The sequence below is a fragment of the Seriola aureovittata genome, chromosome 16 (assembly GCF_021018895.1).
Source record: "Seriola aureovittata isolate HTS-2021-v1 ecotype China chromosome 16, ASM2101889v1, whole genome shotgun sequence".
Taxonomy (NCBI): Eukaryota; Metazoa; Chordata; class Actinopteri; order Carangiformes; family Carangidae; genus Seriola; species Seriola aureovittata.
Window position 1 is genome coordinate 11,367,554 of NC_079379.1, and position 27,496 is coordinate 11,395,049.

The 27,496-nt window shown below is 39.2% G+C and overlaps 3 protein-coding genes across 10 annotated transcripts in view; 2 read left to right on the plus strand and 1 right to left on the minus strand.

Moving 5' to 3' along the window:
• Positions 1–2,782: 2,782 nt before the first annotated feature.
• Positions 2,783–11,413, plus strand: si:ch211-288g17.3 (chromosomal protein D1). Of its 3 annotated transcripts, none has more exons than XM_056399271.1 (2): positions 2,783–2,839; positions 7,448–11,413. In XM_056399271.1, the coding sequence occupies exon 2, from the start codon at positions 7,507–7,509 to the stop codon at positions 8,989–8,991; it is 1,485 nt and encodes a 494-aa protein (XP_056255246.1). In that variant the 5' UTR covers positions 2,783–2,839; positions 7,448–7,506; the 3' UTR covers positions 8,992–11,413. The 3 variants fall into 3 exon arrangements, with proteins under 3 accessions (XP_056255246.1, XP_056255244.1, XP_056255245.1); XM_056399269.1 differs by lacking the exon at positions 2,783–2,839 and adding an exon at positions 2,935–2,990; XM_056399270.1 differs by lacking the exon at positions 2,783–2,839 and adding an exon at positions 3,418–3,575.
• Positions 11,414–13,037: 1,624 nt separating this feature from the next.
• On the plus strand, positions 13,038–20,732 carry LOC130183660 (transmembrane protein 79-like). The gene is made up of 5 exons (XM_056399273.1): positions 13,038–13,259; positions 14,365–15,171; positions 16,790–16,973; positions 17,079–17,301; positions 19,116–20,732. Exons 2-5 carry the CDS (start codon positions 14,473–14,475, stop codon positions 19,309–19,311), a joined length of 1,302 nt encoding a protein of 433 aa, XP_056255248.1. The 5' UTR covers positions 13,038–13,259; positions 14,365–14,472; the 3' UTR covers positions 19,312–20,732.
• A 1,334-nt stretch (positions 20,733–22,066) lies between these two features.
• LOC130183658 (myocyte-specific enhancer factor 2D homolog) overlaps positions 22,067–27,496 on the minus strand; it is a 28,014-nt gene continuing 22,584 nt past the window's right edge. For 3 of the 6 annotated variants that reach the window (XM_056399265.1, XM_056399266.1, XM_056399267.1), the window contains one exon: positions 22,067–26,843. In XM_056399265.1, coding sequence (XP_056255240.1) covers positions 26,372–26,843 — 472 coding nt within the window. In that variant the 3' untranslated portion in view covers positions 22,067–26,371. Of the gene's footprint in view, positions 27,397–27,496 lie in introns of all 6 variants that reach the window. The other 3 variants (XM_056399263.1, XM_056399264.1, XM_056399268.1) reach the window with 2 other exon arrangements.

Below are 27,496 nucleotides of genomic sequence, written 5' to 3' on the forward strand. Positions count from 1 at the left end.
AGACGGGGCAGCGGGTTCAGCACACAGTCTCTCAGGGGTTGTCTTTCTCAAGCGCTCCTTTCCTTTCCTCCGGCCACGTCTGTCATTTTCTTTCAGCCTCTCTCTCCCTCTTTTGAACTGACAGCTTCTCTCTCGCTCCCTCTGTCTCTCTGTCTCTCTGTCTCTCCCCTCCTCACACACATATAAACACAATTTGCATATTTCTTTCTCTTTTCTTGCATTCCTCTCATTGATGCTGACCTCATCACTCTGCCCTTACCTCATACTCCACCCCCTTATCCAACTACCCTGTGCAACATAATCTGCCTCTCTCTAATTTGCCTCTTTTTTCTGGCCTTTTCCCCCCATGCCTTTTGTTCCATTGTCAATATGGTTCCCCTCTGTGGAGAGGTACAGGAGAGACAAGACGGAGCTAGATTATATGCATACAGTATTTTATGCTCATAATGTATATTGCAGGCCTGTTACAGTTTTCTAAGGTTACTAAACTATACTATGCATCTGCTGATGTACTTCAGCTGCTGTTATACTTCAGGTTCCCCGTGTGGGATCAATAAAATGTTATCTTATAAATCAGTCACACCCCCTTTAAATAAGAATTAGGCTGGTCTTTTGTCGGCAGATCTTTTAATGGAAATTTCCACCTCAGAGCTGCACTCAGGCTGACCAACCTAAAATATGTAGTTATGTGCTTTTTCTCTGTAATTGTGTTCAAGCATAATTTTAGGTACTTGTACTTTTGAGTCTTTATATGAGGGAAGACTTTAAAAGTGAAAACCATATATTAACTTAATTACGGTAACTACTTACGTATGATCAGCTATGAATAATTTTTCTGAACCGCTGCTACTGTGGCCTCTAGTTACAGCATAATGGTAAATGGCAATACAGTAGCTCAGTATTGTCTGTTACACAGTAAAATATAAAGTTTGTAAAAAAAAAAAAAAAAATTATTATTAGCCACTATAAGCTACTGGTCATGCCAGACCAGATAAGGCTGGTAAAACCCTGAGTGTATTGAATTCACCATTAAACTTTTCATTTGAGGAAGAATGTGTTATTTCTTCTCGTAAAAGTGACATTGCCTCACTTCAAACCAAATATATTAAAGCAGTTAAGCCGGCCACAACTAGCCCATCGTTTTCTTCCCCTTCTCTTACAGTCATGCAAATGAAATCCCTCTTTAAACTGAAATATAGGCCTGAAGATCTGACGTTTTTGGATATTGTCATGCACATACACATGCCGAGATGAGACAACAGAAATACCAGTGCAGTAGGGAAAAAGTGGTGCAACCAACTTCCTATCCTATTCTTCAAATAAAGTCTGCCAAATCTGCTAGATTCCCTTCCTAGAATACAACTAAAATGTATGTATTCTTCCGTCAATAAGAACTCATCAGAAATGACGTACATTTTACTGAAAGGCATAGCCCTTAAATCATTGACTACAAACAAATCAATTTCTCTTCAGGGTAACAATTAAACCAATTTTATGAAACCATGTTTGTAATTTGGGTTTATACCAAACATTAACATACCATCTTTTCTTAGACCATTATTAATATTATTATTACAATTCTAGTTTTTAGAATTAGAGGAATTTTATTATGAGATTATGTAAACATGTTTCTGTCAGTAGAATTTTAGAATTTATATTGTTTATCATGGTGCTACATAGTTGCATCAGTCGTGTTACTTTCCTCCATCACAGTAAATGTTCCACATTTCATCAGATTCATCTCTAGGGGGCACTGCTGAGTTACAGTCCCGCAGTCACAGTGCTTGGTTGAGGTGGCAATGCATAAACTAAAGTAAAACAATGTACGTAATTTAAATTAAATAACAAAAAATCAATACATCATATTTCACTTAACTGTCCACTTTGTGATAGCATTTACTCCACTACTTTATATTTCAGAGTCAAATAAATATTTTATGTAGTTGCTAGTTTGCTTCTAAAAAAGTATGTCTGAAGAGTTTGAACAAGTCAGCATTATGCGCAGTTGCTGTCTAGAGGTCTAGAGGCTGCTTAAATACTTACATTCATGACTGTATGTCCATGCTCAGTTTTAATAGATTCAAAATATGATGTTAGCATTTACCAAAAGGAATCAAAGAGGAACACACAATACTACCTTATATTCTGGGTAAGTTGTAACAATATTTTTGGCAAAATATAACATAGATTGTATCAGATGTTGATGAAGTAGACATACCAACCAAACTAAGCCCTACATAGTGCAACAGTAGCTGAAACACAGCTGACTAGTCTCATAGTGTGAGGTCAGTATGACATTTCAAAATATTTTCATTGAACAAAGGTTGAAGAAATTTGATTTTTCTTTCTGCAAAATCAAGGATGTGGTTGTAAAATTGTTAACTTTGCTCATGCCCTTTTCTTTTATGTTGTGTGAGCATGAGACCAAATGAAGCAATGTTGCATGATCAGAATCATTGATCAACTTGCCTGTATTATACACCTCAGTTTCATTGTAGTCACATCTTTACCACTAATATATCTGTTTTTTTAAGGGTGTCATCTTCTTGTATCCTACTACAGCACATTATGTAAACTTGCAAATATCATTTGTATCAAGCTGGGAGTGATGCTTTTAATTCTCGTGGTTGTGCGGTATTATGTTGGTGTTGTTTCTTTTCAGAGAAGATAAGATATAAGAAAAGATAGACTGTAGGAGCCAAAATGTGCATTTTGCCAGCGTTGTTTATCTGTTTTGGTTGCACACGTTAATTTGATTATCGCTTCCGGCAGTGGACACAGGGGTGTGGTTTCACTTTATTTACCTGTTCATTAGTGTGGCGGGATTCAGACAAGGAGGGTGAGTGAGACTCCGATATTTTATGTTGACCTTTATGTTTTGATTTAAGTTCTCTAACACCACAACTGCTGATCAGTAGCTGATGTTTAAAAAAAAAAACAGTGTCAAACTCTTATGGACTAAGCAATGGATTTGTGCAAATGCGTCACAGGTAAGAGCCCACTCAACGCTCCGACGGCTTTCTTTAATGGACTAAATAGCTGCTACACAAACTTTATTGAGTGTCAGCAGCAGAAATACAACACACAGACAGATGCAGTCAAATGTCCAGTATACTACATATATTATGAGGACATACTTAAAATTAAGAATGAAAAAACAAATACTTAATACAAATACTTATATATGACGACATAAATTGTAAGTATAAAGTGTATTGAAGTAAAACACTCACAATATGAAGATACTTTGTGGTCTGTGTAGTGTCAGAGATAGCAGTGTGAAAGTGGAGGCAATTAAGTTGCATTGCAAATGTGGATATAAATCATGGTATAAATCTAGGTCCTGCATATGGGCAGTGTATGTGGGGGGTCACAGTACCAGCCTGGGAGGGGAACTCAAACTCTCCTCTGCTGTTTCTTCCGGAGCCTCCTGAACGTCACGGACGGCCGGAAGCGGTCGCAAATTTAAACCGCCACCACAGCAACAATAAAAGCGTACTTCACTTTACGGGCTGTGTGATGAACCAGTATTTGGTGAAAAATTAAACTAAAATCCTGCCGAGGATTTCTTTAAGGTGAGATATGCACTCTGTTCATTACTCCATTTTATCTGCTTTGCAATGCGTGCTACTTTCTCCATCGCCGTCGATTTTTGAAGCTGACTATTACCTGGAAAACAATCTGGTCCAGAGTCATCGCGATTGTTTAAGGCCCTAAATCTGATCAAATTTACGGTCCTTCAGTTGCAGCTGATAATGCATGTGGTCTGTATGATTTTTTAAATTAAATTGCATTTTTTTCAATATGTAAATATGTAGCCCAAGAACAAAAAAAATATTAGTATTTGCTTGCAGCGACGTTAAGTGTCCACATGTTGTTGCTAGCCTCCTGAGCACTTCTCCGTCGGTGCAGCTTCCCGCCGTTGAAAGATTGCACTCCAGACAATAGACATGGCCGTGCAAAACCCATCCTTTTAATAATAATAACAATATGCAAATTTTATCAATTATTTTCCAAATAATATTTAAAAATATGCTATGTGTGTATACTGTCTTACTCTGCTGACTAGATTATTTGTGTAGATTGTATTTGCTCGCTGTGATTTTCATTAGGATAGAAAATAATATTTATTTACTTTCCAGAAATGTGGTTTTCATTAATAACAGTTTTTCTGAAATGGAAAACATTCTCTGGCTGGTATGAGTGCATCACTAAAGCATTTGACAGTCTCACTTGGATATAGAAAATGTTCTGACTCATAAATAAAGTTTAAAAAAGCCCATAGTAATTGATTTTTATGTAAATAATGAGTGTATAGATACAAGTGAGTAGGCTTATGAGTTCTCCCGAATATGTAACTAATGTTAACAAGTCTATGTTAGCAAATCGATCAATTGAAGGTAAATTTTAAAATGTGTACTTCAACATATTACATATTATTTCACCATATTAAGATAGGTACATAGGTTTAGATTATCAATATGGCCTATGTAACCCTTTAATCAGGTACCACTTTTTTTATAGGGATCGGCCAATATGTTTTTTTTCAGGGCCGATACCAATTATCGGTAATCGAGGAGACCAATAACCAATATTTGGAACCGATATGCCAACACAAAACTACTGCTTTATAAGGACACTCACCGTTGCATCCAGGTGTTTTCTATTATGTTGTCAACCCTATTCATATAATTGAAAGTAAGCTAAATAACAAAAACACTTCTGTATAATGTAATAAAGCTACACACACTACATCCTCCATAATGATCATAAGGTTGAATCGACAACTGTCTGAAACGATTTTTATTACAAACTGAACATTATAACCTTCATGAAGAAAGATTTACTGCCAGACTGTTGTATTAGTCTACATCAGTTTTAGCTAGATGTTCCTAATAAACTGACAACTTAGTGTATATTAGTAATTAGGGCCCGAACACTGAGCGTGCCACGGCCCAGTGGACCTATTGTTTCTGTAGAGATTATTACTTTTCTGCTGGAATATTAGATTTTTGAGGGCCTTGACATACTGAAGAACTCATGAAAATTGGCACACACCTCCAGACTGTTACAAAATGCAAAGTTCAATAGTGATTGGGCAACGGCGTGTCCAGCAGGCTCCATAGCGCCCCCGAACGTAGGGCCATTTCAACATCGAGGTCCTCGGATGTTCACGAAACTCGATGGGATGATCCTACATATAGTAAAGGATTTCCTGCCGCACGTTTGACCTAGATGTATGAAAATTGGTAGGCATGTCTACCTTGTTGAGCTCTACAAAAAAGCCTCTTGACCCATAAGCTAAATTCAACTGGAAGTCTGCCATTTTGAATTTAGTGTGCACTTTTGGTTTAATTTTAATGAACTCCTCCTGGAGTTTTAATCAGATCAGCTCCACATTTGGTGCATACCATATTAAGACCTTTGTGATCTTAAATTGCGAAATTGCGGGCGCATGGCAAATTTCGTGGCTTCGCCATGACAGAGTAATGTCATGTTTCACAGTAGCCCCTGCAGTAGGATTCACCTAGATGGATGAAAATTGGTAGTCATGTGTATTCTATTTCACAGTTGTTGAACGCCGCGTTGTTGAACGGACAGGAAGTCATTGTAACTCCTATATATTTTTGCCAATCTTCTCCAATCTTGGTCAGAAAATGCATCACAACCTTTGTATGATTCAGTGTGAAAATTATGAGTAGTTGTGAGTTGAATAGCGCGTCTGTGCCTGCTTGTGAGCGCGGTGTGGCGTGGTTGTGATGATGCAGGGCGGCAGTGACCGGCCTCCGGCCAGCGCCCCTGGTGTCCACAAAAATGCAAGGACCTGCTCAACGCTGCTTGCAGCTTTAATTATTAGTTGTATGCACAGGCTGCAAAGTGCCTGACTGGAATTAATTGGTTGATTTTGGTGCTGTCCTCACCTGAGAACTCATTCATGTGGCAGCCTAAAGATGTTCTTTAATAGTTTTATCATATTATTATTATTATTATTATTATCACCAAATTTTTCCCTTCTCCCTTTTAAAATGTAACATGTTAACTCAGAGTACTTTTAACTGACTTACTTTGTACTTTAATCTGAGAACATTTTTATTTCTACTGTAGTAAAAGTGTCTTTTCAGTAACAGTAGTTAGTTGCCATTCACGTGCTGACGTGCTGCAGTCAGTGTAGTGTCTCATCTCCAGTTGCAGGAGTTTCTCAGACTAGTAGTGTTTATTGCTACTCTATTTTATCACAGGTAATTCTTCCTTTTCTCTAATCACAGTGTCTAACTACCTACTGTACATTTCAACTCTAGGTCTGCTCCAGCACTCACAGCTCTCTGTTCCTTTTAGCGACTTTCACTAATTCAGCAATCGTTCTCTCTCTCTTTTCCCTGTGTGTCTTGGATCAACAGATGAACTTGTTCATCAGAGTGTGGTGTTGTTGTAACTTCAGTGTAGAGGATTGTGATGTTTATTGCAAGTTCAGCGATGTTTGCTGTCTTGCCTTCGACACACAGTTCCACTTGTGAACCGGAGCAGCTCTGGTCTGTGTCCGTCTGTGTACACAACAGCCTTCAGTGTAATAGGCTATTACCCATGACGTCTAACCAATCAGATGGTGCAGTGGGCGGGATATTTCTTCAGACCATAGAGTGCTGACTAGAGACCAGAGACAGGCGGCTGCATCAGAGCCATTTTTAAATTAATAAATTTGATTGGTTTTTGGTTAAAGAAAATAACAATACAGATAATTGGACAACGCAGAATTTTACCACCGATAATCAGTCAGTCGTTCCCTGCTTTTTTTTATTTCAAGCTTATTTCCAATATAGTAGAAATTAAACATGAAATTATTTATTGTTATACTAAGAAAATGTGCTTGTTTTTGCAAGACTATATATGTTCCCATTTATCACTTTATTATGATTTTACCAAATCTTTTTCTTGTTAACTAAATCTTTCTTGTTAAAATAACATCTATTTTATATCTATCTAAAGTTTTTAATATTTCAGGAGTTTTTTGTTATAAGGTGATGTCATCAAATCTCTTGTCAGAACAACTGTCCAATACCCCCAAAATATTGAATTTAATATTATGTGAAGCAAATAAAAGCAGCTAATTCAAACATTTCAGAACCCCCAAAACATCAAGTGTTTTGCATTTTTTCTTGAAAAATGACTAATGATTAATCAGTTTATCAAAATAGTTGTTGATAAATTTGGTTCAAATCAACTTAATTGTTGTAGTTGTAGTTAAACAAGAAACAGTTTTCATTGTTTGATTGCATTCATTTACGATTCTTCTGTTCATATTTTGGGATTCATGTGAAAAAAACAGAATTGTGTAAAAATCTAAGTCCTGTTTGATCACATTTACACTAATGTAATCGATATTAAATACTTGAATGTACACTTATTATAAAGTAAATACTAATTGTGGTTTTCAATGTCCAATTTACAGGTCCAAACCTAACAGAAGTAGTCCAGGCAGAAGGCAGTGGTACGGAAGAAGAAATAAGGATGGCTGAGACAGAACAAGGAGATGGTGTGAGCAATGAGGGGGAGTCTAGTGTAGACATGTCCAGCAGCAATCCAATTAAAAGAGGAAGGGGGCGACCACAAGGTTCAAAAAAGCTGAAGGTTTGTGTAACAGACGTTAACTTAATGGAGCTGGTTTCAGGCATTTCCAATGGTGGGTCCACACAGCCCCAGAGAGGAAGAGGGCGTCCAAAACACACAGTGCAGGACGGGTCAGGAGATGTCCATTCTGATAATTCTGTGCAAACACATAGGGGTAAAGGGAGGCCGAAAGGGTCTAAGAAAGAGGCCAGTAATGAAGGCAATCCTGTGACAGACCATTCTCCTAAAAAAAGAGGCAGGCCAAAAAAGTCTGTCAGTACCCCAGAGAAGGTTGCTGCTGAAGATTTGCCAAACGGTGGCTCTAATACTCCTAAAATGGGAAGGGGTCGTCCAAAAGGATCCACAAAGCGCAAATCAGAAAGTTTGTCAAGTGGTGAAGAAGATGAAGGTAGGTCTGTAAAACCCAGGAGAAGAGGTCGACCAAAGGGCTCTCCTAATAAGAAACCCAGACTGAAGGAAGAGGTGAGCAGTGAGGGGGAAGCAGAAGCTGATGGAAGCCCGCCAAAAAGGGAGAGCGGTTGGCTCAGAAAGGTGGAGGCAAATACCAGCGAGACGTTGACACAAGATACATCAAATGGCATCTCAAACATGCCTCGGAGAGGGAGGGGAAGACCAAGAAAAAGTTTTGAACAGAAGAAAAAAAAACAAAAACTGCTCACAGATGGCTCCCAGCATGGTAAGAGGGGAAGAGGTCGACCCAAAGGTTCTTTAAACAAGATGCGCCCTGCATTTAAGTTGGTACAGTACGGCACAGCAAGCCGGCCTCGGAGAGTACATGTCTCACCCCCAAAAGAGAAGCCTGCTCGACCAAAACAGCCAGCCAAAAGGGGAAGGCCAAGGAAGTATCCTCTGCCAGCACCTGAGGATCGGAAAAAGAAGCCGAAAGTATGGAAGCCGCTTGGACGGCCAAGGAAATACCCACGTGTTGATCCACCAGAGGGAGCTCCACCAGCCCCTCACAGAAGGCCTGGTCGGCCTCGCAAGTCTGATTCTAAGAGAGGCGCACACTTACGCAAGAATTGGGATACCACTCCATCCTCACCTCGCAACCCCAATGATGGACCCCCAAGAAAAAGAGGCCGCCCCCCAAGTGCTGCAGGAAGTGGAGATGTCACACCACGGAAAAGAGGCCGCCCTAAAGGTTCTGTCAACAAAAATAAAGCCAGTAGTGAAACGCAGCTCGACAGCGCACTCCCAAACCATTCAAAAGTAAAGAGCGAGTCATCTGTGGTTGAGGTGAAATTTGAAGGAGAGCCGGTAGAAGAAGAGGAGGAGCATGATGTGCAGACGATACCCACCGCCGATGATACTGAAGAAACGTTGATTGAACAGGATGCAAGCTTGGGAGTTGGTAACCAGGCTTGATAAACGATCCCGGTGTGACCAAAAAAGTTGCTGTAGTAGTTGCTGTTGAAAACATAGAATACAATCTTTGTCAATGAAAACACACGTTTTTAACATTTTGTCAGTTGAGTAGGCTAGATATTCAGCAGCTCCTCGGTTTTTCTAACTAACTTGTTCATCTTGTTTTATTGTGCTTGATTATTTTTAAAAGAAAACTATTTCTGTCATTTGAGTAAGCAGTACTACTAATAACCTTTTACTTGAACTGGCATGTAGAGTTTATTATTATAGACTGATTGTTCCAGTTTTCATTGAGCTTTCAGATGTAGTGTTTGTCAGTTTAAATGTGCAAGTAAAACAGTTGTTGGGGAATGACTTGCAGGAGAAGAAGTCCAAACAACTGTTGGAGAGAGGAGAAAAAAGAAGAAGAAGAAAAAAAACACTAACAGTGAAAACATAGAGAGCCGAAGTCCTGGCATCAGATCTGTGCTATAACTTCCTTTCCACTAGCTTCTGTAACTCAGTGCAATCTCTCACAGTCTATTTAGCTTCATCTGTCTTTCTAGAAAAAGGAAATCTGTTCCTTGGGTTTACTTTCCATATTCTAGGATAAATTGGCATATCAATATAGAGTGATATGTGATATATGCCAACTGATGTCCAAATGAACACCTCCTTTTTTTTTTTTTTTTTAAATGTATGTCCCCTTGATTTTAAAATATTTTTTACAGTTTTACAGTAACAGAGAGGACAAGAATATTGACATATAGATCCTAAAAACTATATTTACTATAGCTAACCTGTATTTGGCATGTCACAAGAGATAAATTAAAAAATTCACTGACAGGATAACAACTTGGAGGAAGTTTTTAATTTTTTTTTATTTCACTGTTTCATTAAAGAGGCTAAAATGAATATTTTTTATAATAATAGCGTGTGAAATGACAATGTGAAAGCAGTTACTTAACCATGCTTAACCTACAGAGAATTATCACCTGGATCTGCAGCTCCCTTTGGCTTTAAAAGAGCTTTATAGTGAGTTTCAGCTCATGTTCTAGTCCAGTTCTGTCCAGTCCTTAAATTTCCTCACCGTCTACGCTCTCATAGCCGAGTTTTCAGTTGTTTTTAGCAAAAAAGCCACAGCACACGGCCTGCCCTGCACCAAACAGCAAAAAGACACAGTCAGTGACTAGCTGGTGAACATAATGCAGCATTTAGCAGCTAAAGAGCAAGATATTTCCCTCAGGAGTTGGTAGAGACCAAAAACAGAGCAAAAAGTGAATATGGGACTTACATTCAACTGGTGGTCATAAACATGACTCCAAATGAATGATAATGTTAATCTGTAGCTGCTGGACAAGTAAATACTTCACCAATATCAACTTAAAATGTGATTATATTTCAATGATGTGCTCTCAAATTGTTTCCGCTGCGCCAGAGTGGCTAAAACAAGTTGAAGCAGGTTTAGACCATGATGCACTCTGGCTTATTGGAACTTGTTAAGGGCAGCTTAAATCAGAAAAACGGACACCAGCGATATTAGAACCATGCAGATACAAAAGCCCAAAAAAAGACCACTTTCCCATTGACCAGGAAAGTACTGTTGATAAGACTGGAATTTTAGTTATTTATGTCATTCAAATTATTGTGAAGCATTACTTCGGCTCTCTATTGAGTATCTGTGGGCAGAGTTTTGGGGTTTTGCTAAATATGTCTAAATGATGTCATTATTTTTCTCAATGCCATTTCAGAGTTTATCATATCGCCATATTTGTTTTTGCCTTAATTGTCAAAGCTATGAATGTACCATCAGTCTCGATTAATTTAGATCAATGAGCTGTACCGCATAGATCGGCCTCTCAGCTTTTGTTTCATGCATTACTGGATTTGACGAAAGCTCTGTATCAAACGCCTTCCCGCCGCTCATAGTCGCCTTGAAGATTTCCTCCTCCACTTGTAGCATCTACTCTTTTTTGTTTCAGCTGCTGTTGCAGTCATTAGTTCAGCCTTTATTCTATGTTTACGTGCAGCTGTGAAATCTTTTCTGTTTTTTAATAATTTGGGACTGTCATGACATTAAATTCAAGTGATTGGATTGATTTCACAAACGTTAATTTACCTGTTTTTGAGCATTTGTGTAAAAACTTGTGTGACATGACTTGTACATCACATCATTACTGATATTAACATCTTTACGGTTCGGTCAAACAATTGACGTTTCTAAATGCCAAACTGTGCTTCTGTGTGTGTCCAGTTATCATATGTAAAACAATGTGAGATGAGGATGGAAATAGAGGCTTAAGGTTTTGAAAAATCACATTGAAATTCGAAATGGCTTTGTGAAGTCAAATCATCTTAAGTGGACATATTTGGATTTTGTGTATTTTAACAAGAAGCCAATAATTTATGAGAGTATGGTCTTGAAATAAAATGTTGATCTTGCCGTTTTATTTTTCAAATGTTGGTGTGATGTTCGGTTCAGATGTGACTGAATTCCTTCAATTCCAGTTTATTTTTGTTCTACCCTACTATTTAACTTAATCCAGGCAACTCCAACAGCAGTAATTAGCTGTTTATTATAGTGTTTGTGTTTAGCTGCTCCAGCCCTACCATTCCTTTTTGATGACGTCATTGATGCACTATGCACCTCAGTCAAGCTGAATCAAAGGTTGTTTGTGTTTTGACAAATGAATCACTACTAACTGTATAACCAGTACTATTCAGGTTCTCAAAAAAAAAAAAAAAACAGTAGTCCTCTCTATGTAACATAGTTTACAGGGATTGTGAGTATTGTTTATTATATTCACTGATTTAAAACAAAGGAGAATTGCATTTTGATTAGTTAGTATTAAAAATGATGTTAGTGCAGTATATTGTACATCTCCATAGAACTTCACTGTGTAGTCTGTTAGTACTGCACAGAAACTTTACTCAGACAATGCATTCTCAACTGCGCAGGGAATAATGTACTGTCATGGTATGTAAATTCCTGTTAGTTAATCAAACAGACCAAGATAAAGGTCCACACATGGAAAAATGAAATGTCTGCTCGTGATGGCATGAGTGTAGTTTTTACATGTAAGTTGTTTAGACTATGACATTAGGATAAAGAGTGAATTATTAAATTGAGAACATTAATTACCAGTTTGAGAGCACAAATAACTCCAGAAAATAGATTACTAATTTGAGAGCACAAATGACTAATTTTAGACAACAAATGATTAAATGGAAAGCATTAATTACAAATTTGATAGCATGTATTAGTAAATTGAGAGCACAAATTATTAAATGGAAAGCACAAACTAATTATTTGAGGGCCGTTTATTTCATCTAGTCAAATAACAAATCCAAGAGCACAGATTCTTAAATAGATAGCATGAATTATAAAATGGACAGCACAAATGATTGATTCAAACACAAATTAAACTGAGAGCACATAATACTAATTTGAGCATGGATTCTTATATAGAGACCATGAATTACTAATTTGATAGCAGCGATCATTAAATCGAGAGCACAAATTATTTAATGGAAAGCACAAAATACTAATTTGAGACCACAGATTCTTATCTAGAGAACATAAATGAGTCATTAGAGAGAACAAATTATGAAATAGAGAGCCTGAATTTGCCGACTAATATGATAGCCTTTTTTATTAAATAGGAAAACACAAATTACAAATTCAAGAGCGCAGATTTTAAAAGAGGTCATGAATTATTGGAAGCACAAATTATTAGTTCAAGCACGAATTATCAAATTGAGAGCATGAATTACTAATTTGAGCACCAGTTATTAAATAGAAACCAAAAATCACCAATTGGAGAGCACAAATTATGTCAGAACAAATTTTGATAAATTATTAAACAGGCTAGAGAGCATGGATTAATTTGAACACAATTTTTTAAATCTATAGAATGAATTACCAATTTGAGAGCACAAAGTTAATTTTTTAAATTTGCTTAAAAAAAAAAAAAAAAAACTTCCTGGTGCTTCTTCGGTCTTGAGAAGAGACGAGACGTCGGGATCGTTGGGATTAAGGAACTACTAGAGGGAGTGACGTCAGATTCAAAGGTGGTGTTTGAGGGTGACGTTTTTGGTATGTGGAAAAAGAAGCAGAGTGATGCCTCTTCACTGTTTTCACATCTCTTGTTTAAGACAGGATTGCGCACCTGGTCACACCAGCCAGGTAACTTCTGACTTCACCAGTAAAGAGCAGGTGAACTAGTGAGCTTGCTTCTTAAAAGGAAAAGTTACGGATTGTTTCTGCGATGTGACCGAATTAAAAACAGGTACGTCAACCGTCAAACGCTCAATATTTTGTTTCTGTTAAAATATGACAAGACTTGGACGTAAATAGACCACAGAGTCGCTAAACAAGTTTTAGCTCCACCCGGAAACTACTTTCCTCACTGCGCTGCACCACCAGGCCTCATTAGCTACAAGATTTGAAAAAGCTGTGTTAGCCCGTCTCTCGTCACAGTGATCTTTGGGCCACATGGTAAACAAAAGCCTGCTTTAAAGCCAAAACAGTGAGTGTGGCAGCAGCTCAGTCTGTAAGAAGCTGAAAGTGTTTTCTTAGCAGCAGCTCTCACTGAAGATGTTCAGTGTTTGTAATGCACAGTGTGGCAATAATTTGGGATTTAAACAGAGAAGCAAGAAAATGAAACTTATATAAAGCAGACACTGAGAAGGAAATGCGTTATATTTCCTGCAGGTATTTTAAGTTGGCTGCAATCCTGTTGGGGCAAATCTCCCCTGTTAAACTGTGGTTAAATATGTCTTTTTTGGAGGGATTAGGCCTACAGCTATATATATATATATGTGTGTATTTCAGTCATTGGAAAAGAAGAATCCTTCATTGTACAGTCTCAACAACTTAATTATAATGAACGTAAATTTTAAAGATATTTTAGCAGCTGTAGTAGTTTTTCTGTAGCTGACAAGTGAAGTCCAGGCATTTGCATGTGTTTTCAGAGAAAAGGAATGCGGACATGTTTGTACAGCTTGTTATTGACTTTACAGCTGAAATGTATCAGTGTTTTCTGTTAATAATTGGCCAGTTAGAATAATCTTACAGGTATCTCAAAGTTTGGGTGAGGTGGGTTTGCCACACTTCTCAAATTAGATTTGAGAAGTGTGGATTTGTGATGGTAAATTGAATCTCTTTGGGTTTTGAACTTGAAGAAAGGAATCTGATTTTCTGACACACTCAAACACAACTGGCAGCTGCACAAACCTGAACTTGCTTCATACACTCTGCTGGTCTGTGTTAGGGCAGGACCGGCCATAAAATGCAACACACCCGTGATAAACAGTGAACTTTGATTAATTTTTTTTATGATGCTTAAGGGCAGAATACTGTATTTAACATTGTAATTTTTTTTTTTCTCACAGGGAAAACAACAAGCATGACTTTTAGCAGCTGGAAGAAGCTTTGTTAACAGGGGAACTCTTAACAGCGCCACAGCTACTGACTGAAAAGAGAGACAACTGGATTTAAAAATGTCTGGCCCCGGTGGTTTAGTGTCAGAATTAATTGAAGATGTGGCACTTTCACCTGATGGACCAACTGCAGAGCCAGAAATAGCTGGAAGTAAAAAGCCACAAGAGAGTAGCAGTGTTGAGGAAAGAAACAAGATTAAAGATGATGAAGATGAAGAAAAGGTGTTGAAAGAGAAGGAAAATCAAGAAGAGAACGAGGAAATGACCAGCTCTGCTCTACTGGAGCCGAGCACGTTACCATGGCCTGGAGACAAAGAGAAGAGGCCTCAGACGGACGACGATGACGTCTGTTCAGAGTCTGAAGAGAGGGACACAGGGATCAGCGGAGGAAGCCAAGACCTGTCCGAGAGTCAGACAGAGAGCGACAGAAAGAGCAAAGACAGGTGGAGGGAGAGCATGCCCGAGGGAGAGAGGTGGAGGGATGATGAGATCGTGGTGCAGCGAGACCATAAAGGGGACAGCTCACTGGCAGATGACGAAGAGGAAGAGGAGGATGTTGAAGATGGAGAGTCGAATTGGATCTCCAAGAAAACTGCTCTGGGTTTCACTCCACAAGTCACAATCGTGCGTCCGTCCAGCAAAGAGCTTCCTGAGGAGAGCCGGCTCTTCATAGAGAAGGACGTTGAGAAGGAGCCGCAGGTGGAGTCCGACTCAGCCTCGCAGTTCTACCCAGAGTGGACGGAGCAGACGACAAGCTCTGTGAGTATATGACACAAACTGGGCCCAGGTTTATTCTCAGGGAGTCTAAGTTAAATTTAAGACTTTTCAATGCTTAAATGATAACACATAAATTAATTTAAGAATGATGGAAAACCACAAGGGACAATAAGGTGTACAATTTCTTATTAAATACTTGAATCTGATGACATTTTATATTGCATTTTTGTCATCTAGCTGTCCTAACTGTCCTAGCTGTATATAACAATAACTCATAGGAATATAATTACTCAACTAAAGCAGCCTGGACCTCCATAATCAGCATAAAATGGATAGATGGCTTAACCAATGAAAAATGATTCGTTCTTTGAGGTTTTTGCTAGAACTTGCACTTGCTAGGTGAAAACTGAGTTCAGTCATCAGCAGATTCCCAGATCTAAGTGTCATCTGAAAGAACTGACCAAATTCATGTTTTCAAATTCACTACATCCTTGTTTGGTTTTGTTTTTTTTGTTGTTTGTTGTTTGTCATCGAGGTTCGATTTCTGTCCACGTGGCTCATGATTTCGGTGCTGTTGGGCAGATGAATCTTAAATCTCAGCTGTCGGAGCTTCTTAGAACAACGTCCTCGTCCAGCAGCCGCACAGTAAAAGACATTTTGACGTGTTGATGGCTGAGTTCCATTTAGCTGCTTCAGTTTCAGGGTCCTGGTGTTGTTCATGTGGCCTCGCTGTCACATCGTCGGGACTTCCTGACACACTTGAATAGAATAGAGTCATTGTTAATTTTGTAAGTGACACTTGTGCTTTCCCTACTATGACAAGTCAGATGTTTGCTGTGAAGAAGGTCAAGTATTTTAAAGGTATTTTAAGCCTTTATCAGTGAGACAATAGAGCAATGGCAGGAAATGAGAGGAGGGAGAGGTAGCGAATGACAAATGTTTCCAGTCGAGTCAGACCGGGGATGTTACGGTTCAGGATCAGCGCCTTAGATCCCTGGGCCACTAGGACCCCAACCCCAACCTCGGACTTCTTAATCCCCTAATCCTTCCTGACTAACTCTTTAGTGATTGCCTTCCCAAATATCTTTCAGCAGCTTCAACAACAGCTATTGAATAAGATTAAGGCAAGATTAATTAAGATTATCATTAAGAAAGATTCTCACAAAGTACTTTGTCATTGTGATCCTACATTAGCCTGAATCCATTGTTTTTCTTTTTGAGAAGAATAGAGAATACATAATTGATTTGATTTAGAAGCTGAGGGAAACCAGAGCTCGCTGTGCTGTGGATTTTTTACGTCATGTAGTTTATGCAGCCAGGTGCTGTTCACATTTTTTAAGTAGATTTTTAGCTGGGAGAGTTTCTGTGACGCTGCTGTGTTTGTTGTAATCCAGCCAGGTTAAAGTGTTTTCTGCAGCGCATTTTCACTCAGTAAGTACCTGCTCTCAGACTAATGGCACAGCGTAATGATCTCTTTTCTCCTTAATCAGATATAATTACACGTCTTGAGATGAATCGAGCAGCGAGTCTCATCCTCTCAGTCTTCCTGTCCCAGTGAAGACAGTTACAGATACAGATTTTCCACGTTTAGTATAAAAACATGAAATAATTATTTGTGTTAAAATAATCTCTGTTCGCTCCTTCCTCAGACTTGTGTGAGCATCTGTGTGGTGCAAAACTGAGGCTGGCTCTAGCGACGGCAGCTGCAGGGCTCCTCTTTCCTCTCCTGGTGTGGGGAGGTTACAGACTCCTTCCCTTTGACTCACCGCTGCTGGAGAGCGCTCCCCTCAGGGTGGTGTACACACTGCGCTGCTCCTTCTTCGCCAGCATCCCCATCCTGCTCGGTAAGACCTCAGTATGTCTTTGTGTTAAGTTTATCATGCACCGAGCAAACACTGTAAACTGCAAACAAAGTCACACAGGTAACGATGTCGCTGGTCTCTCTGTAGGTGTGGTGGTGCAGGGCGTGGCCCGGCTGCGTTACAGTGCGCTGAAGCCGCTCTATCAGAGTCAACTGGTGCACAGAGAGGTCGCCGTGCACTGGCACTACGTGAACGAATCACTGGCCCTCTTCCTCTTCTACTTCCTCCAGCTCGCTGTCATGGCAACCTACATCAGCCAGGAGCTGGTCAAACTGGTGCCGCTGCTCACCATCATGTTTGTTTTTGGCAGGTAAGGGTTTTGTCTGTCACACGTAGTTTGATGTTCAGGGATGAATCAGGGATGAATGAGGAGGACGATGAGTCCAAACCTGCGATAACTGAAATATAATATACAATATGTAGCGCAGGGACGAAAGATGTAAAATGGGTATAATGTTTATCGTGTTCACGATCAAAGTTTAGCCTGTTAGCATGATGGCGTTTGGTAATTAGCACTAAACACAACATATGTCTGAGGCTGATGAAAGTGTCATCAGTTTTACAGATATTTGGTCATAAACCGAAGTTTTAAACAAATTAAAATTCAGAGGTTATGTGGCGCGACTGAGAATAATGACTGTTCGTGTTGTATTTGGCTGAGCTCTGGCCCCAAAGGTATGAATGAAATGTGTGAAGGAAATGAGCTGTGTGTCTGCGGATTGTTTAATAGCTGTATAACTCGCAGTGAAATCATTACTGGCTCATTTAAATGAGCCCAGAACTAATAAATGTCTTTACTTACAAAAAGACAAATCACTTCCGGTGACCAACACAGTTTTGTTTTGTGCAGAGAGCTCATGATTATTCTGCCTATGCACATTTCCTTTCCAAATGGTAAAGGACGGTAAAACTAAGATTTGGCTTTTTGGACACCCTTTAGCTGCTACTCAGCATGCCTGAAATGCACAAACGCTTTACAACACAAAGTGAAACCATGAGTGATCAGAAAAGATGAGAAAAAAATCTCCATCCATATTGTAACCAGCTGGATTACGTAATAAGAGAAGCATTCACCTGCATTTTCACTCCCACATACTGTCTGTTGGTTGCCCATTGGATTTTGCAGAGCTACTTCCTGCTGCAACTTTGATCTGTTGTATTGATCGAAGGTGTGTTTTTTTTGTTTTGTTTTGTTTTGTTTTTTAAGATGCCGCCGCCTCACTCTTTTGGCCTCCATATAAACAGGTTAAACTGGAGATTTGTTTTAAACCTGTCTGATCACTTATAGGGTTTCAAGTCCAGTGAATTTATTCACTATTGTGCAAGTCTGAAGTTCACAAACCACACTTTTTTTGTTTGACAGTTTTGCATTAAGGCGAGAGTGTACATTCAGGAAAAACATTGAACATCACTAACAATACATTGAGCTGCAGCTACACTATAGTACCACATAATTGAAGGTGTTTTTAGAAGTCTGTTTTGGGGATCATAGGGTTTATTAGAGCTCCAAAATCATCTGATACAGATTGAAAAGCAAGAGAATGAAGAAAAGAAGATAACACTGGGATGAAGGCATCACAGTATTTGTGATTTTTTATTTTAAAATTTGTGTTGTCAAAAGTCAGAATGAATATCAGTTATCAGATCTGCAGTTCTTTCCATACAGAAAATGTGATGAGGTCATGAAACCAGTGAGCTATTGAATCACAACAAAGCATCAAAGCTCTAATCTTGTGTTACACAAACCAGACTCTTGATGCCTTTTTACATTTCAGCATCAACTTTCAACTGGGACTACTGTGGAAAATATTATTCAGACAGACTCAAATACATGATGGAAAAATTAGAGCAAGTAAAAAAAAAAAAGAAACATCTATCAGGATCATTAATCCAGCTTTGAGTCATCGAGCGCTCGATGCAAAAACTGTGGAAAGGCACAAAGGAGCTAAGCTGTCTAATGTTCCTGCTGAAAGGTGTGAGTGGGTGTGCGGGCTGATGTGGGTGCTGATCAGATCTTCAGTCATTATTTATCCAAATCAAGATTATAAATGTACACCAAACGGGGAGAAGTCTGAGCACATCCATCTCATCTGCTTCGTATTTGTGTCAATTTCTGTGCTGCAGGCTGATCTACTGGCTCTGCCTCTCTCTGGGCAGCAGCATCAGAGGCCTCGGCTTCGGCTTCTCCTTCTTCCCCATACTGGTCATGCTGGGCGCCAACTTCTACTACGTCTGCTCGTCAGTCGGGCAAGGGGCGGTTTTTGACGTGGAACCACCCACGACGGCTCCTCCTCCTCCCAGTCGGCGTTGGTGGGGTTAAAGGCCGATGTCCATAAGACGGTGAGGTGCTAAGAGACAAACAACTGCAAACACCTGAAACAACATGACTAAATAACACTCAGACAGAAAACCTGCACCAGTCTTTTAGGTGTCTTTTTTCTAAAGTTGCAATCCTTAAGATTTCAGTCCTGGTTTGGTGACACCTGTGGTTACTGATGGTAACAGGGAATGCGATTTAATACTGCAGCAAACACTCCTTGAATAGGGTTGTCAGAAACACAGCAGAAGAGGAACAGGTGTATCAGTTTAGAGAGCAGCGAAACAAACTCATGTTGTTTTAACAAAGACGCCAGATAATCTAAACTGATCAGATCTAAACCGTCTGATTTAATTAGAAACGTACAATCTGCTGCCGACAAATAACTGCGGGAAAAATGAGTCATCGTGTTTTGTAGTTGGATTTATGATTAACACGTTGTTTTTGTTTCCCGCGCCTTCACAATAAAAGCCACCCCGTGTTTTGCTAGTTGAATGCTTTTAATTTGAAGCAGCAGTAGGAAAGCAGCGACTTAATACTTGATCTGGAACAGTGAGTGAACACTTATCAGAAAGATAAAATTATGCTGGATTATAGACATACGTTTCCTGTGACTCACTTGTGCTTATGAACTAAAAAATTGGAAATTGCTGTAAAAATCCTGACCACAAATGGGATCAAAATGGGGTTTGATTTCATGAAAATCTTAAGGATTACAACTTCTGTATATGATAATATCTCTGTCCACAAAGAAATTATTGATATGAACCAGGCTGGGAGGGAATTTGAAGCTCAGATATTAGACTCTGTATGTTTTGTTTTTTGTTTGTTTTAAGGCGAATATATAACAATATTCACATTGTAATTACAAAGGAAGTTTACATGTAAATTCTAAAACTCTAGAGAGATGTGGCCTGAACAGTGTGTGTTTACTTATTTTGTACCATATTTCTTCCATTACAAAACTTAAACAGCCTCTTAACTCCCTCTTGTCTTGAGCTGATGAAATCCAGTTTCAATTCGAGGCATCCAGTGTTTGGATGTGATGCAGCAAAATACGGACATGCAAAAATAAACATGTGAAACCTGAAAACTGTCAGTTATAGGCACTCAATCTAAAGAGCTGGATATCAAAAGTAAATATTTAAGTTGTTTTATGAATTCTTTAATTTTATTTTGTTAGGACACAGCTGGTACTAATCTTTAAACTATATATTTATAACAGAGACTGTTAAATACATCTTTGTTTTACTGATCGAAGGCTTTTCTTTGTAGCAACATAAGTTGCTGGGCTATTTTTGGATAGTCTCTTTTCAGCTTGTTGAAGGATCCTCATTATATGAATGAATGTGCATTTAAAGTAAATATGATCAATATTTGGGATGACTTGACTGAGTAAAATAAAGCTTCATTATAAAATATGATTCAGATTCAGATCCACCTGACTGAGGGGAAGGCTTGGTACTACTACTGAAGGAAACGGCACATGAAAAATGTTGTTAATCATGATTATAATTTCGTTATAACGTTAGCAAACATCTGATACATTTTGAACTCAGTAATGTCCATTACACAAATGGACATTACTGAGTTAGTTCACTGACATTAATAATTAACAACTTGTATGTAATTGTGGCCACTGTTAAGCAAAGGTTGCAGAGTCTCAGTTTAATCTGTACACACAGTTCAGTGGCTGATATTCTGTGAGTTATGTCTCAGTTGTTCAGTCTCCCTGCTTTGGTCCTGTGTAACTGTGTGCTTGATATCTAATTTATGACTGAGAGATCTGTTAGGACCTGCGCAGACATTCCACTGAACTTACTTCACTCAGATTAGAAAATGATATGGAGCTGATACCAAAAAAACATTCTCCAACTGTGCCAACGACCGACAGAAGTATAATTCTGAGCACGGTGTGAAATAAATGGAAATGCTTTATTTTAGTGAAGAGCTGAAGGAACATCCCAAATCTATAAAAGCAACAGAAAATTATCCTGAAAAATAACTTTTCAACACATTGGCTTTCACTCTAAATCACATCTACCTAAAATCGAAATTTGAATATTTAATTTATTAGTAATAAGCTTTAAAAATCTGTATTACGGTGGCAGGTGCAGAACACAATATTTCACAAAATAAAACGAACCAAAAATGCTAAATTTTAGAAAAGTCAACTTCTCAAAACTGTGCTTTGCACTCAGGGCCACTGTACTTAATACATGTATCATTTATAAATGTTTACCAAGGCTCAAAGGTTGAATGTAACTCTGCACATTTTTAGTTTTGTAGTTAAATTCTATTAACAATAGTTTTGTTATTATCATATAAAATTTTAATTAAGAATATTATTACTATTATTTATTTTTTAATGTTGGTGTATCAGATGTTGTTGATTCACTTGAGTTCAGTTGCTGCTTACTTCACAGGAGATCATGAGAGATCAGCTAAATTTAGCCGTTAAGTTATCGCTGAAGGTGTGAAATGAAGCTTCATCACACGTGTTTGTAACTGTGACAATGAGCCAAGGATGGAGAGAAAAACCTGAAAGAGGAAAAACACTTAAATGCGCCACAGGAATGTACTAAATTACATTTTTGGATTTTCTTAAAGACTTTACTGATGTCAAATGTTCCTGATTGGAGACTTATATTCTTTATGAAATATTTTAGAGGCTCTTTTGATCTGTTACACAGTAAACAGTCAGTGGTTCTTCTGTTTCATTTTTATGTCAGTTAAGAAAACAAACCACAAATTCAAGTTTATTTCACTCAATTTGTCTATTTAATATATAAAATACGGTAAAACATACGCAAAAAGGATAAGGTTTCAAGGGACTTGGATACTTTGGTACAACAAACACTTTTTTGTAAAAGCGGTATAGAATTTCAATAACATATCAGTGCATACTTTGTATATGAAAATATACACAAATTGTATATCATTCTCAAAAAACAACCAAAGAAATATTTTCTTTACAATAAAAACCCAAAGCAAACTAGCTCAACACAATATATTAGCTATAAATTTCATCTTTAGTATTTCATATGCTACATTATTCTGAGTTGTTTTAAAACTCATTTGTGATGCATGTCCTTTATCATTACTGTATGTAACATAACTTTTGTTGTTACCTGTATCCCATGCATTTACATTTTTCAAATTTCATGAATTACTAATTTCAGTTTAGTTGCCCGTTTTTATAAATATATTCTATATCTTAATTAAAATTGCAGCATTTAACTGGTATTTCCTTCATTGCATTTGCTAATACCACAATAACTGATCGTGCAATTTTCAGCAAGTTTTTTCAAAAAAGGAAACCAGTACTATATGTTTATGATAAGGAAGGTAAAGTAATAGAGAGAAAATAAAAACAGTTGGCTATCCTACACAAAATAGCAATAAAATAAAAGCTCCATAATAATATCATTATAATAATAGACAATGGAACTGTCACCAGCACAAATTAATCCAAAAATAGTGAGATTCTAAAAAACATTGTACACAACAAGTAACAGGGTGCAGGTTTTAATTTCTCATATAGATTGTCATGTGACTACACTGCTAGATTGGACAGAAAACCTTTTTTGTACATGAACAAACCTGCGAGAGGCAGGAAGCCAAAGCCAATCGGTGTGGTGTCACATTTCAGTCAACCATCAGCGCCCACAAACGGTTTCCATGGATATTAATTTTTGTAAAAGTTGAAATGACTGCGTAGTACAAGAGGAGATCATTGGCTGTCTGAGGGCTGGTACCATTCATCAGTTAAAGGAATAGTTTGAGATTCTGAGACACATACTTATTCACTTTATTGCTAAGAGTTGGATGAGATGATTGTTACCATCCTCGTGTCTGCCCATTTGAATATGAAGCTACAGCCAGCAGGTGGTTATCTCGGTGAGAAAGTTAGTCTGGCTTTGTCCACTATTATCAAACTCTGCCGACGAGCACGTTATAAAGCTTAAAAAAACCCACACTGTATCGCTTGTTTGATCGGTACAAAAATTGAAATATAAAAATGACTGAATTTGTGGTGTTACTACCTCTTGGCCAGCCGCTGTAACTTTGTATTCTGAGCTTTATGCTGCGTTCACACAATGTCTGCTGAATGGAAAGTCGAAGAGTGTTCATACATTACAAGATGGATAAAACCCTGCTGTTAACCTTGTTGCTGTATCATTTAAATAGCCTAAATTTATTGCCACTAGCTGTTTATTTCCACTAGCCCAACTCCTTATATTTGTACAACAGTAGTGGATGGAAATACACTTTAGTTCAGATCTTAATTTGCTAAATCTTTGGAAATTCACTTACAATTTGTGCTTAATTTAGATGGCTTGGCTTGGCTTCTAACTCCAACTTGATTGTTAGTAATTACCATCTTAGCGATATAACGTGAACACAGCATTAGAGGTGAGCTTCAGAGGGGCTGATAGCTGGGTTCTTTACCACTGGAAAGAGCCTTTTACTCGTTTCCTGCTGGGATAACTATCTGCTGGCTGCAGCTTCAAATTAACTGCACACATATGAAAGGTATAAATCTTCTCATCAAACTCTGGGAAGAAAGTGAGTTTCCCAAAACTATCCGTTTAACAATTTATGAGGCAAATTTTCTCCAACATGGGTCTATTGAAAGCGTCGGTTAAATAGTTTTCCAGTGCTGATTTGAAAGAAGAAAACACTAATAACCTGAAATTAGCGTAAAAAGCTACCCGCCATGCTGTCGAATGAGGGACGGAAAAATGACCTGATCACAGAAAACATCAAAAACACTGGCATGAAACGTGTGTTCATGTGAAAAGGTCACACAGCACGGTGATGGTTTTTTCCGGGCACTGCCCACAGCGTCCGTGTCAAACATCAGTTTCACACTTTTTTACTGCGGGCTGCAACTAATTGCACCTAACGGCATCATTTCATAAAGCAGCCGACACTGACTCAAAAGTGTAGGATTGCTTAGATAATCAACAGTCAAACAGCAGCTGACACACACAAGTCTTAGAGCATCAACTTGAAGGGGGGGAAAAAAAAAAAAGTCTAGCAATTATTAGAGACTTTCTACTTGTAGGCATAAACAACCTGTGTACACACACTCATACACAAACTTGAAATGGTTCAGACAAATCTAATTTGCACTAGAAAATATACAATTAAACAACAAACACAGCACTTGGTAGCCAATTCGTTGACTTACTTTGAAAGTGAAAAAAGGCATAATCTGTGTCTGCGTACTGTGGAAAAGATTTAACATGATTCTGTCAATCAAAATATGCGTAAAATATGTGTATTATCTCTTTAAGTACACTATAAGTGAATGGCAGTGTCCTAATAATGACTTCAAGATAAGGTGGACGTTTTTACTTTTACTTTGATCGTGGGTTTAAAAAATGTGTGGTAGGAGAATATGATGACACCACAACCAGGCAGGCCTCTGTGAGTGAGAGACAGAAAGTGCACACACCATCAACACTAGCATAAAATAGGTTTACTGAAACAAGTCCGATCCACCAGCACTACCTAGTGTGGCGTAACCCCTGCACCGTAGCTCAAAACATATCAAATTCACACTCATATATGCAAACAGATCCACTGAGAATCAACACATTGCTTGTTTTTAGGGATACCTAGCAAAGTCTATGCAAATATATTCATATGTACATACACGTCGTTGAAGCTGAAAAGCTATTGTACTTTGTCGCCAACTGAAGCGGTAGAAATATAGAAAATGTCTTTTTCCTTTCACTTTTTGAAACACAGCAAAGAGCTAAGGAGAGCTAGAGAGAGCTAAAGAGGACATCAAAGCTTTTGTATAAGGAGTGATTTTTATACAAAGTCAGAATTCCTACTTCTGGACGACTAACGGACCTTCAAAACAGATTTTTAAAATACCAACAGATAAAGAACACTTTGACTGAAAGAACCAAATACTTCCCTACCCCAAAAAAGCCACCAGAGGCTCAAAAAACTCATACTATGTTTTTAACTGGATGGCATCTACTCCTGGTAATAAGCTGAGTGACTGGCTGGATTTCTGGTGCAACGATTTCCATCCAAGTTGCAGAGGAGATGAGGTGAGAGGACGGGAGGAGCACCCAGTCTGAGGAGAAAGTGACGACGAATTCTAAGCCTGAAGAGTATCGACAGTTTCTAGTTCTCGTCGTTTTCCGTGAGTAATCATTCGTCAGCGTCCCTTCACCGCGTGCGAGAGGCATTTGGCATTTTGTTTTTCCTAAAGAGAGGTTGATATTGGCACTCTGGCAAGGTGCTCGACTCCACAGCCGCAGAGTTGCCACCTGAGGGCTCGAGCCTGCCTGGGTGGACGAGGTTGGTAGCTCTGGCAGCAGAAATATTCATTCGTGGTGAAGTATCCTTACCTAGAAGACCTTGTTTGAGTCTGTTTGCTCAGTGCCAGATGGATGCTCAGTCCTCAAACGTGTCCAGATAAAGTTATTTCCAATAGTGCAGTTTGGAAGTGACTTATGGAAGAATGGACAGCACACAATCCAAATAGATTTCAAAGAGCAGGAAGTGGCAAGTCATACGACAGAAGTCCCATAAATGTTGACAAGCCACCAATAACATTGTGAACAATGTAGCAGAGCTCGATGTAAATACATGAAGGTGATGCAGAAACCATGTGAAAGAGAAATGTTTTTATGGTTTCCTCAGATTGCAAAAAGGTTGAACACCTCATTTCTACCAAAAGAAATTACTATACGGGAGTCCATTCAAGCAAGAAGGCTTTAAAAATCTACTGTCCCTCTATTGAAGGGGCCTAAATATCCAGCTGAGCACTAATCCATCCTCCCCTCACTCAGAGCGTGATCCCCGAAGGATTTTTATTTTTATTTTTTATGGGGTTTTTTGGCAAAGCCTCATGATTCTGGGTGACGCAGCTGAGTTGTATAATTTTGGAAAGAGGCAGATGTGTGATGATAGTGTCACATGGCAGTGGGGTTGGGGCAGTGGGTGTTTAAGGATGAGTGGGGGGTGTGTGTTGTGGGTGTTTTAAGTGTCACCGTAACTTCACAGAGGGTGCAGAGAGGTGGTGCTGGTGCCTCTATGTGACCCAGGTGTCCAATCTCATGCGCTTAATGTTTCCTCCCTCCTGCTCTGGTTCGTTGGACGCCCTGAGGAGCTCGGCCGAGGGGCTGAAGTCAGGTGGCACGGACCGGCTGGCAGGACCTGTAGTGCCAGCCGTGCCGCTGCCCCCACCGCCGCCTCCACCTGCACCTCCGCCGCCAGCTGCGCCGGTGTCATCACGATCGCTGCCTTCAAAGGAGCTGGCATTGCTGCTTACGCTGTCTGCAGGCGAGCGGCCGGTTGGGGGTTCCAGGCACAGCAGGGAGCCAGGGTATTGCGGCGGAGCGGTCAGGATAGCTCCTCCTGAGGTTGAGGACGGTGTGGTGGAGGAAGGAGGAGGGCAAGGGGTGCTGCGATCCCGGCCGGGCGAGACGGGCTCCGACTTGATGCTTATGCTGGAGTTTGTGTTGACGGTCAGCATGGCACCTTGAGGTATATGGGTCACCGGCCTGAGAACAAGGTCACGGACAACAGAGAGAGGAAGAAATTGGAAGATAAAGGACAGAACAAAGAGGAAAGGCAAGGAAAAAAAAACAAATGATTAACCACTTGACAAAGGCGTATAAGAAGCTGGAAGGCCACTTGCGTCGAGACAAAAACCAACATTACAAGGCACAGCACCAACAGGGAAAAGCCACACTCGATTATTCAACAGTCCAATCAGTTCTGAGCCTTTTCAAAGCAGAAGTAACACCCCCACTGCTCCCAAAAGATCAACAGAACAGCCCAGGAAGCATGAAATGATTCGTGTGACAAGGTGGTTCGCAGTGAGTCAGCCATGATGTGAAGAAACTACAAATGATAAACAGAAAATAAGCTCGGGTTAGAGAACATGGCGGAAACCGGAACTACGTCTCTTTCCTGTTTGACTGCAGACAGCACCAGACATGCTTAGGGGAAGCCAGCCAAAAGCGCACAGACACACAGGAAAAAGGAAGTGTGATACAGTACCGGCCCAACCACTCATCTCTACCCAAGAGCAGGTTGGACGGAGAGCCAACACTGTGGGGAGAAAAAATGTTGGAGCCCAAATCAAAAGGGAAGAGGTGGATTAGAAGGCATGTGTGGAGAAAAGTGTGAAACATTATTGCGAGCAAGGTTT

Bases quoted from the DNA above. Each gene is read 5' to 3' on its own strand.
- LOC130183660 (XM_056399273.1), top strand. From the start codon at position 14,473: ATGTCTGGCCCCGGTGGTTTAGTGTCAGAATTAATTGAAGATGTGGCA. The intron at 16,974-17,078 runs GTAAGACCTCAG...GTCTCTCTGTAG, and splicing joins CAGCATCCCCATCCTGCTCG to GTGTGGTGGTGCAGGGCGTG. The intron at 17,302-19,115 runs GTAAGGGTTTTG...TCTGTGCTGCAG, and splicing joins ATCATGTTTGTTTTTGGCAG to GCTGATCTACTGGCTCTGCC.
- si:ch211-288g17.3 (XM_056399269.1), top strand. From the start codon at position 2,966: ATGGATTTGTGCAAATGCGTCACAG. The intron at 2,991-7,447 runs GTAAGAGCCCAC...TCCAATTTACAG, and splicing joins TTTGTGCAAATGCGTCACAG to GTCCAAACCTAACAGAAGTA.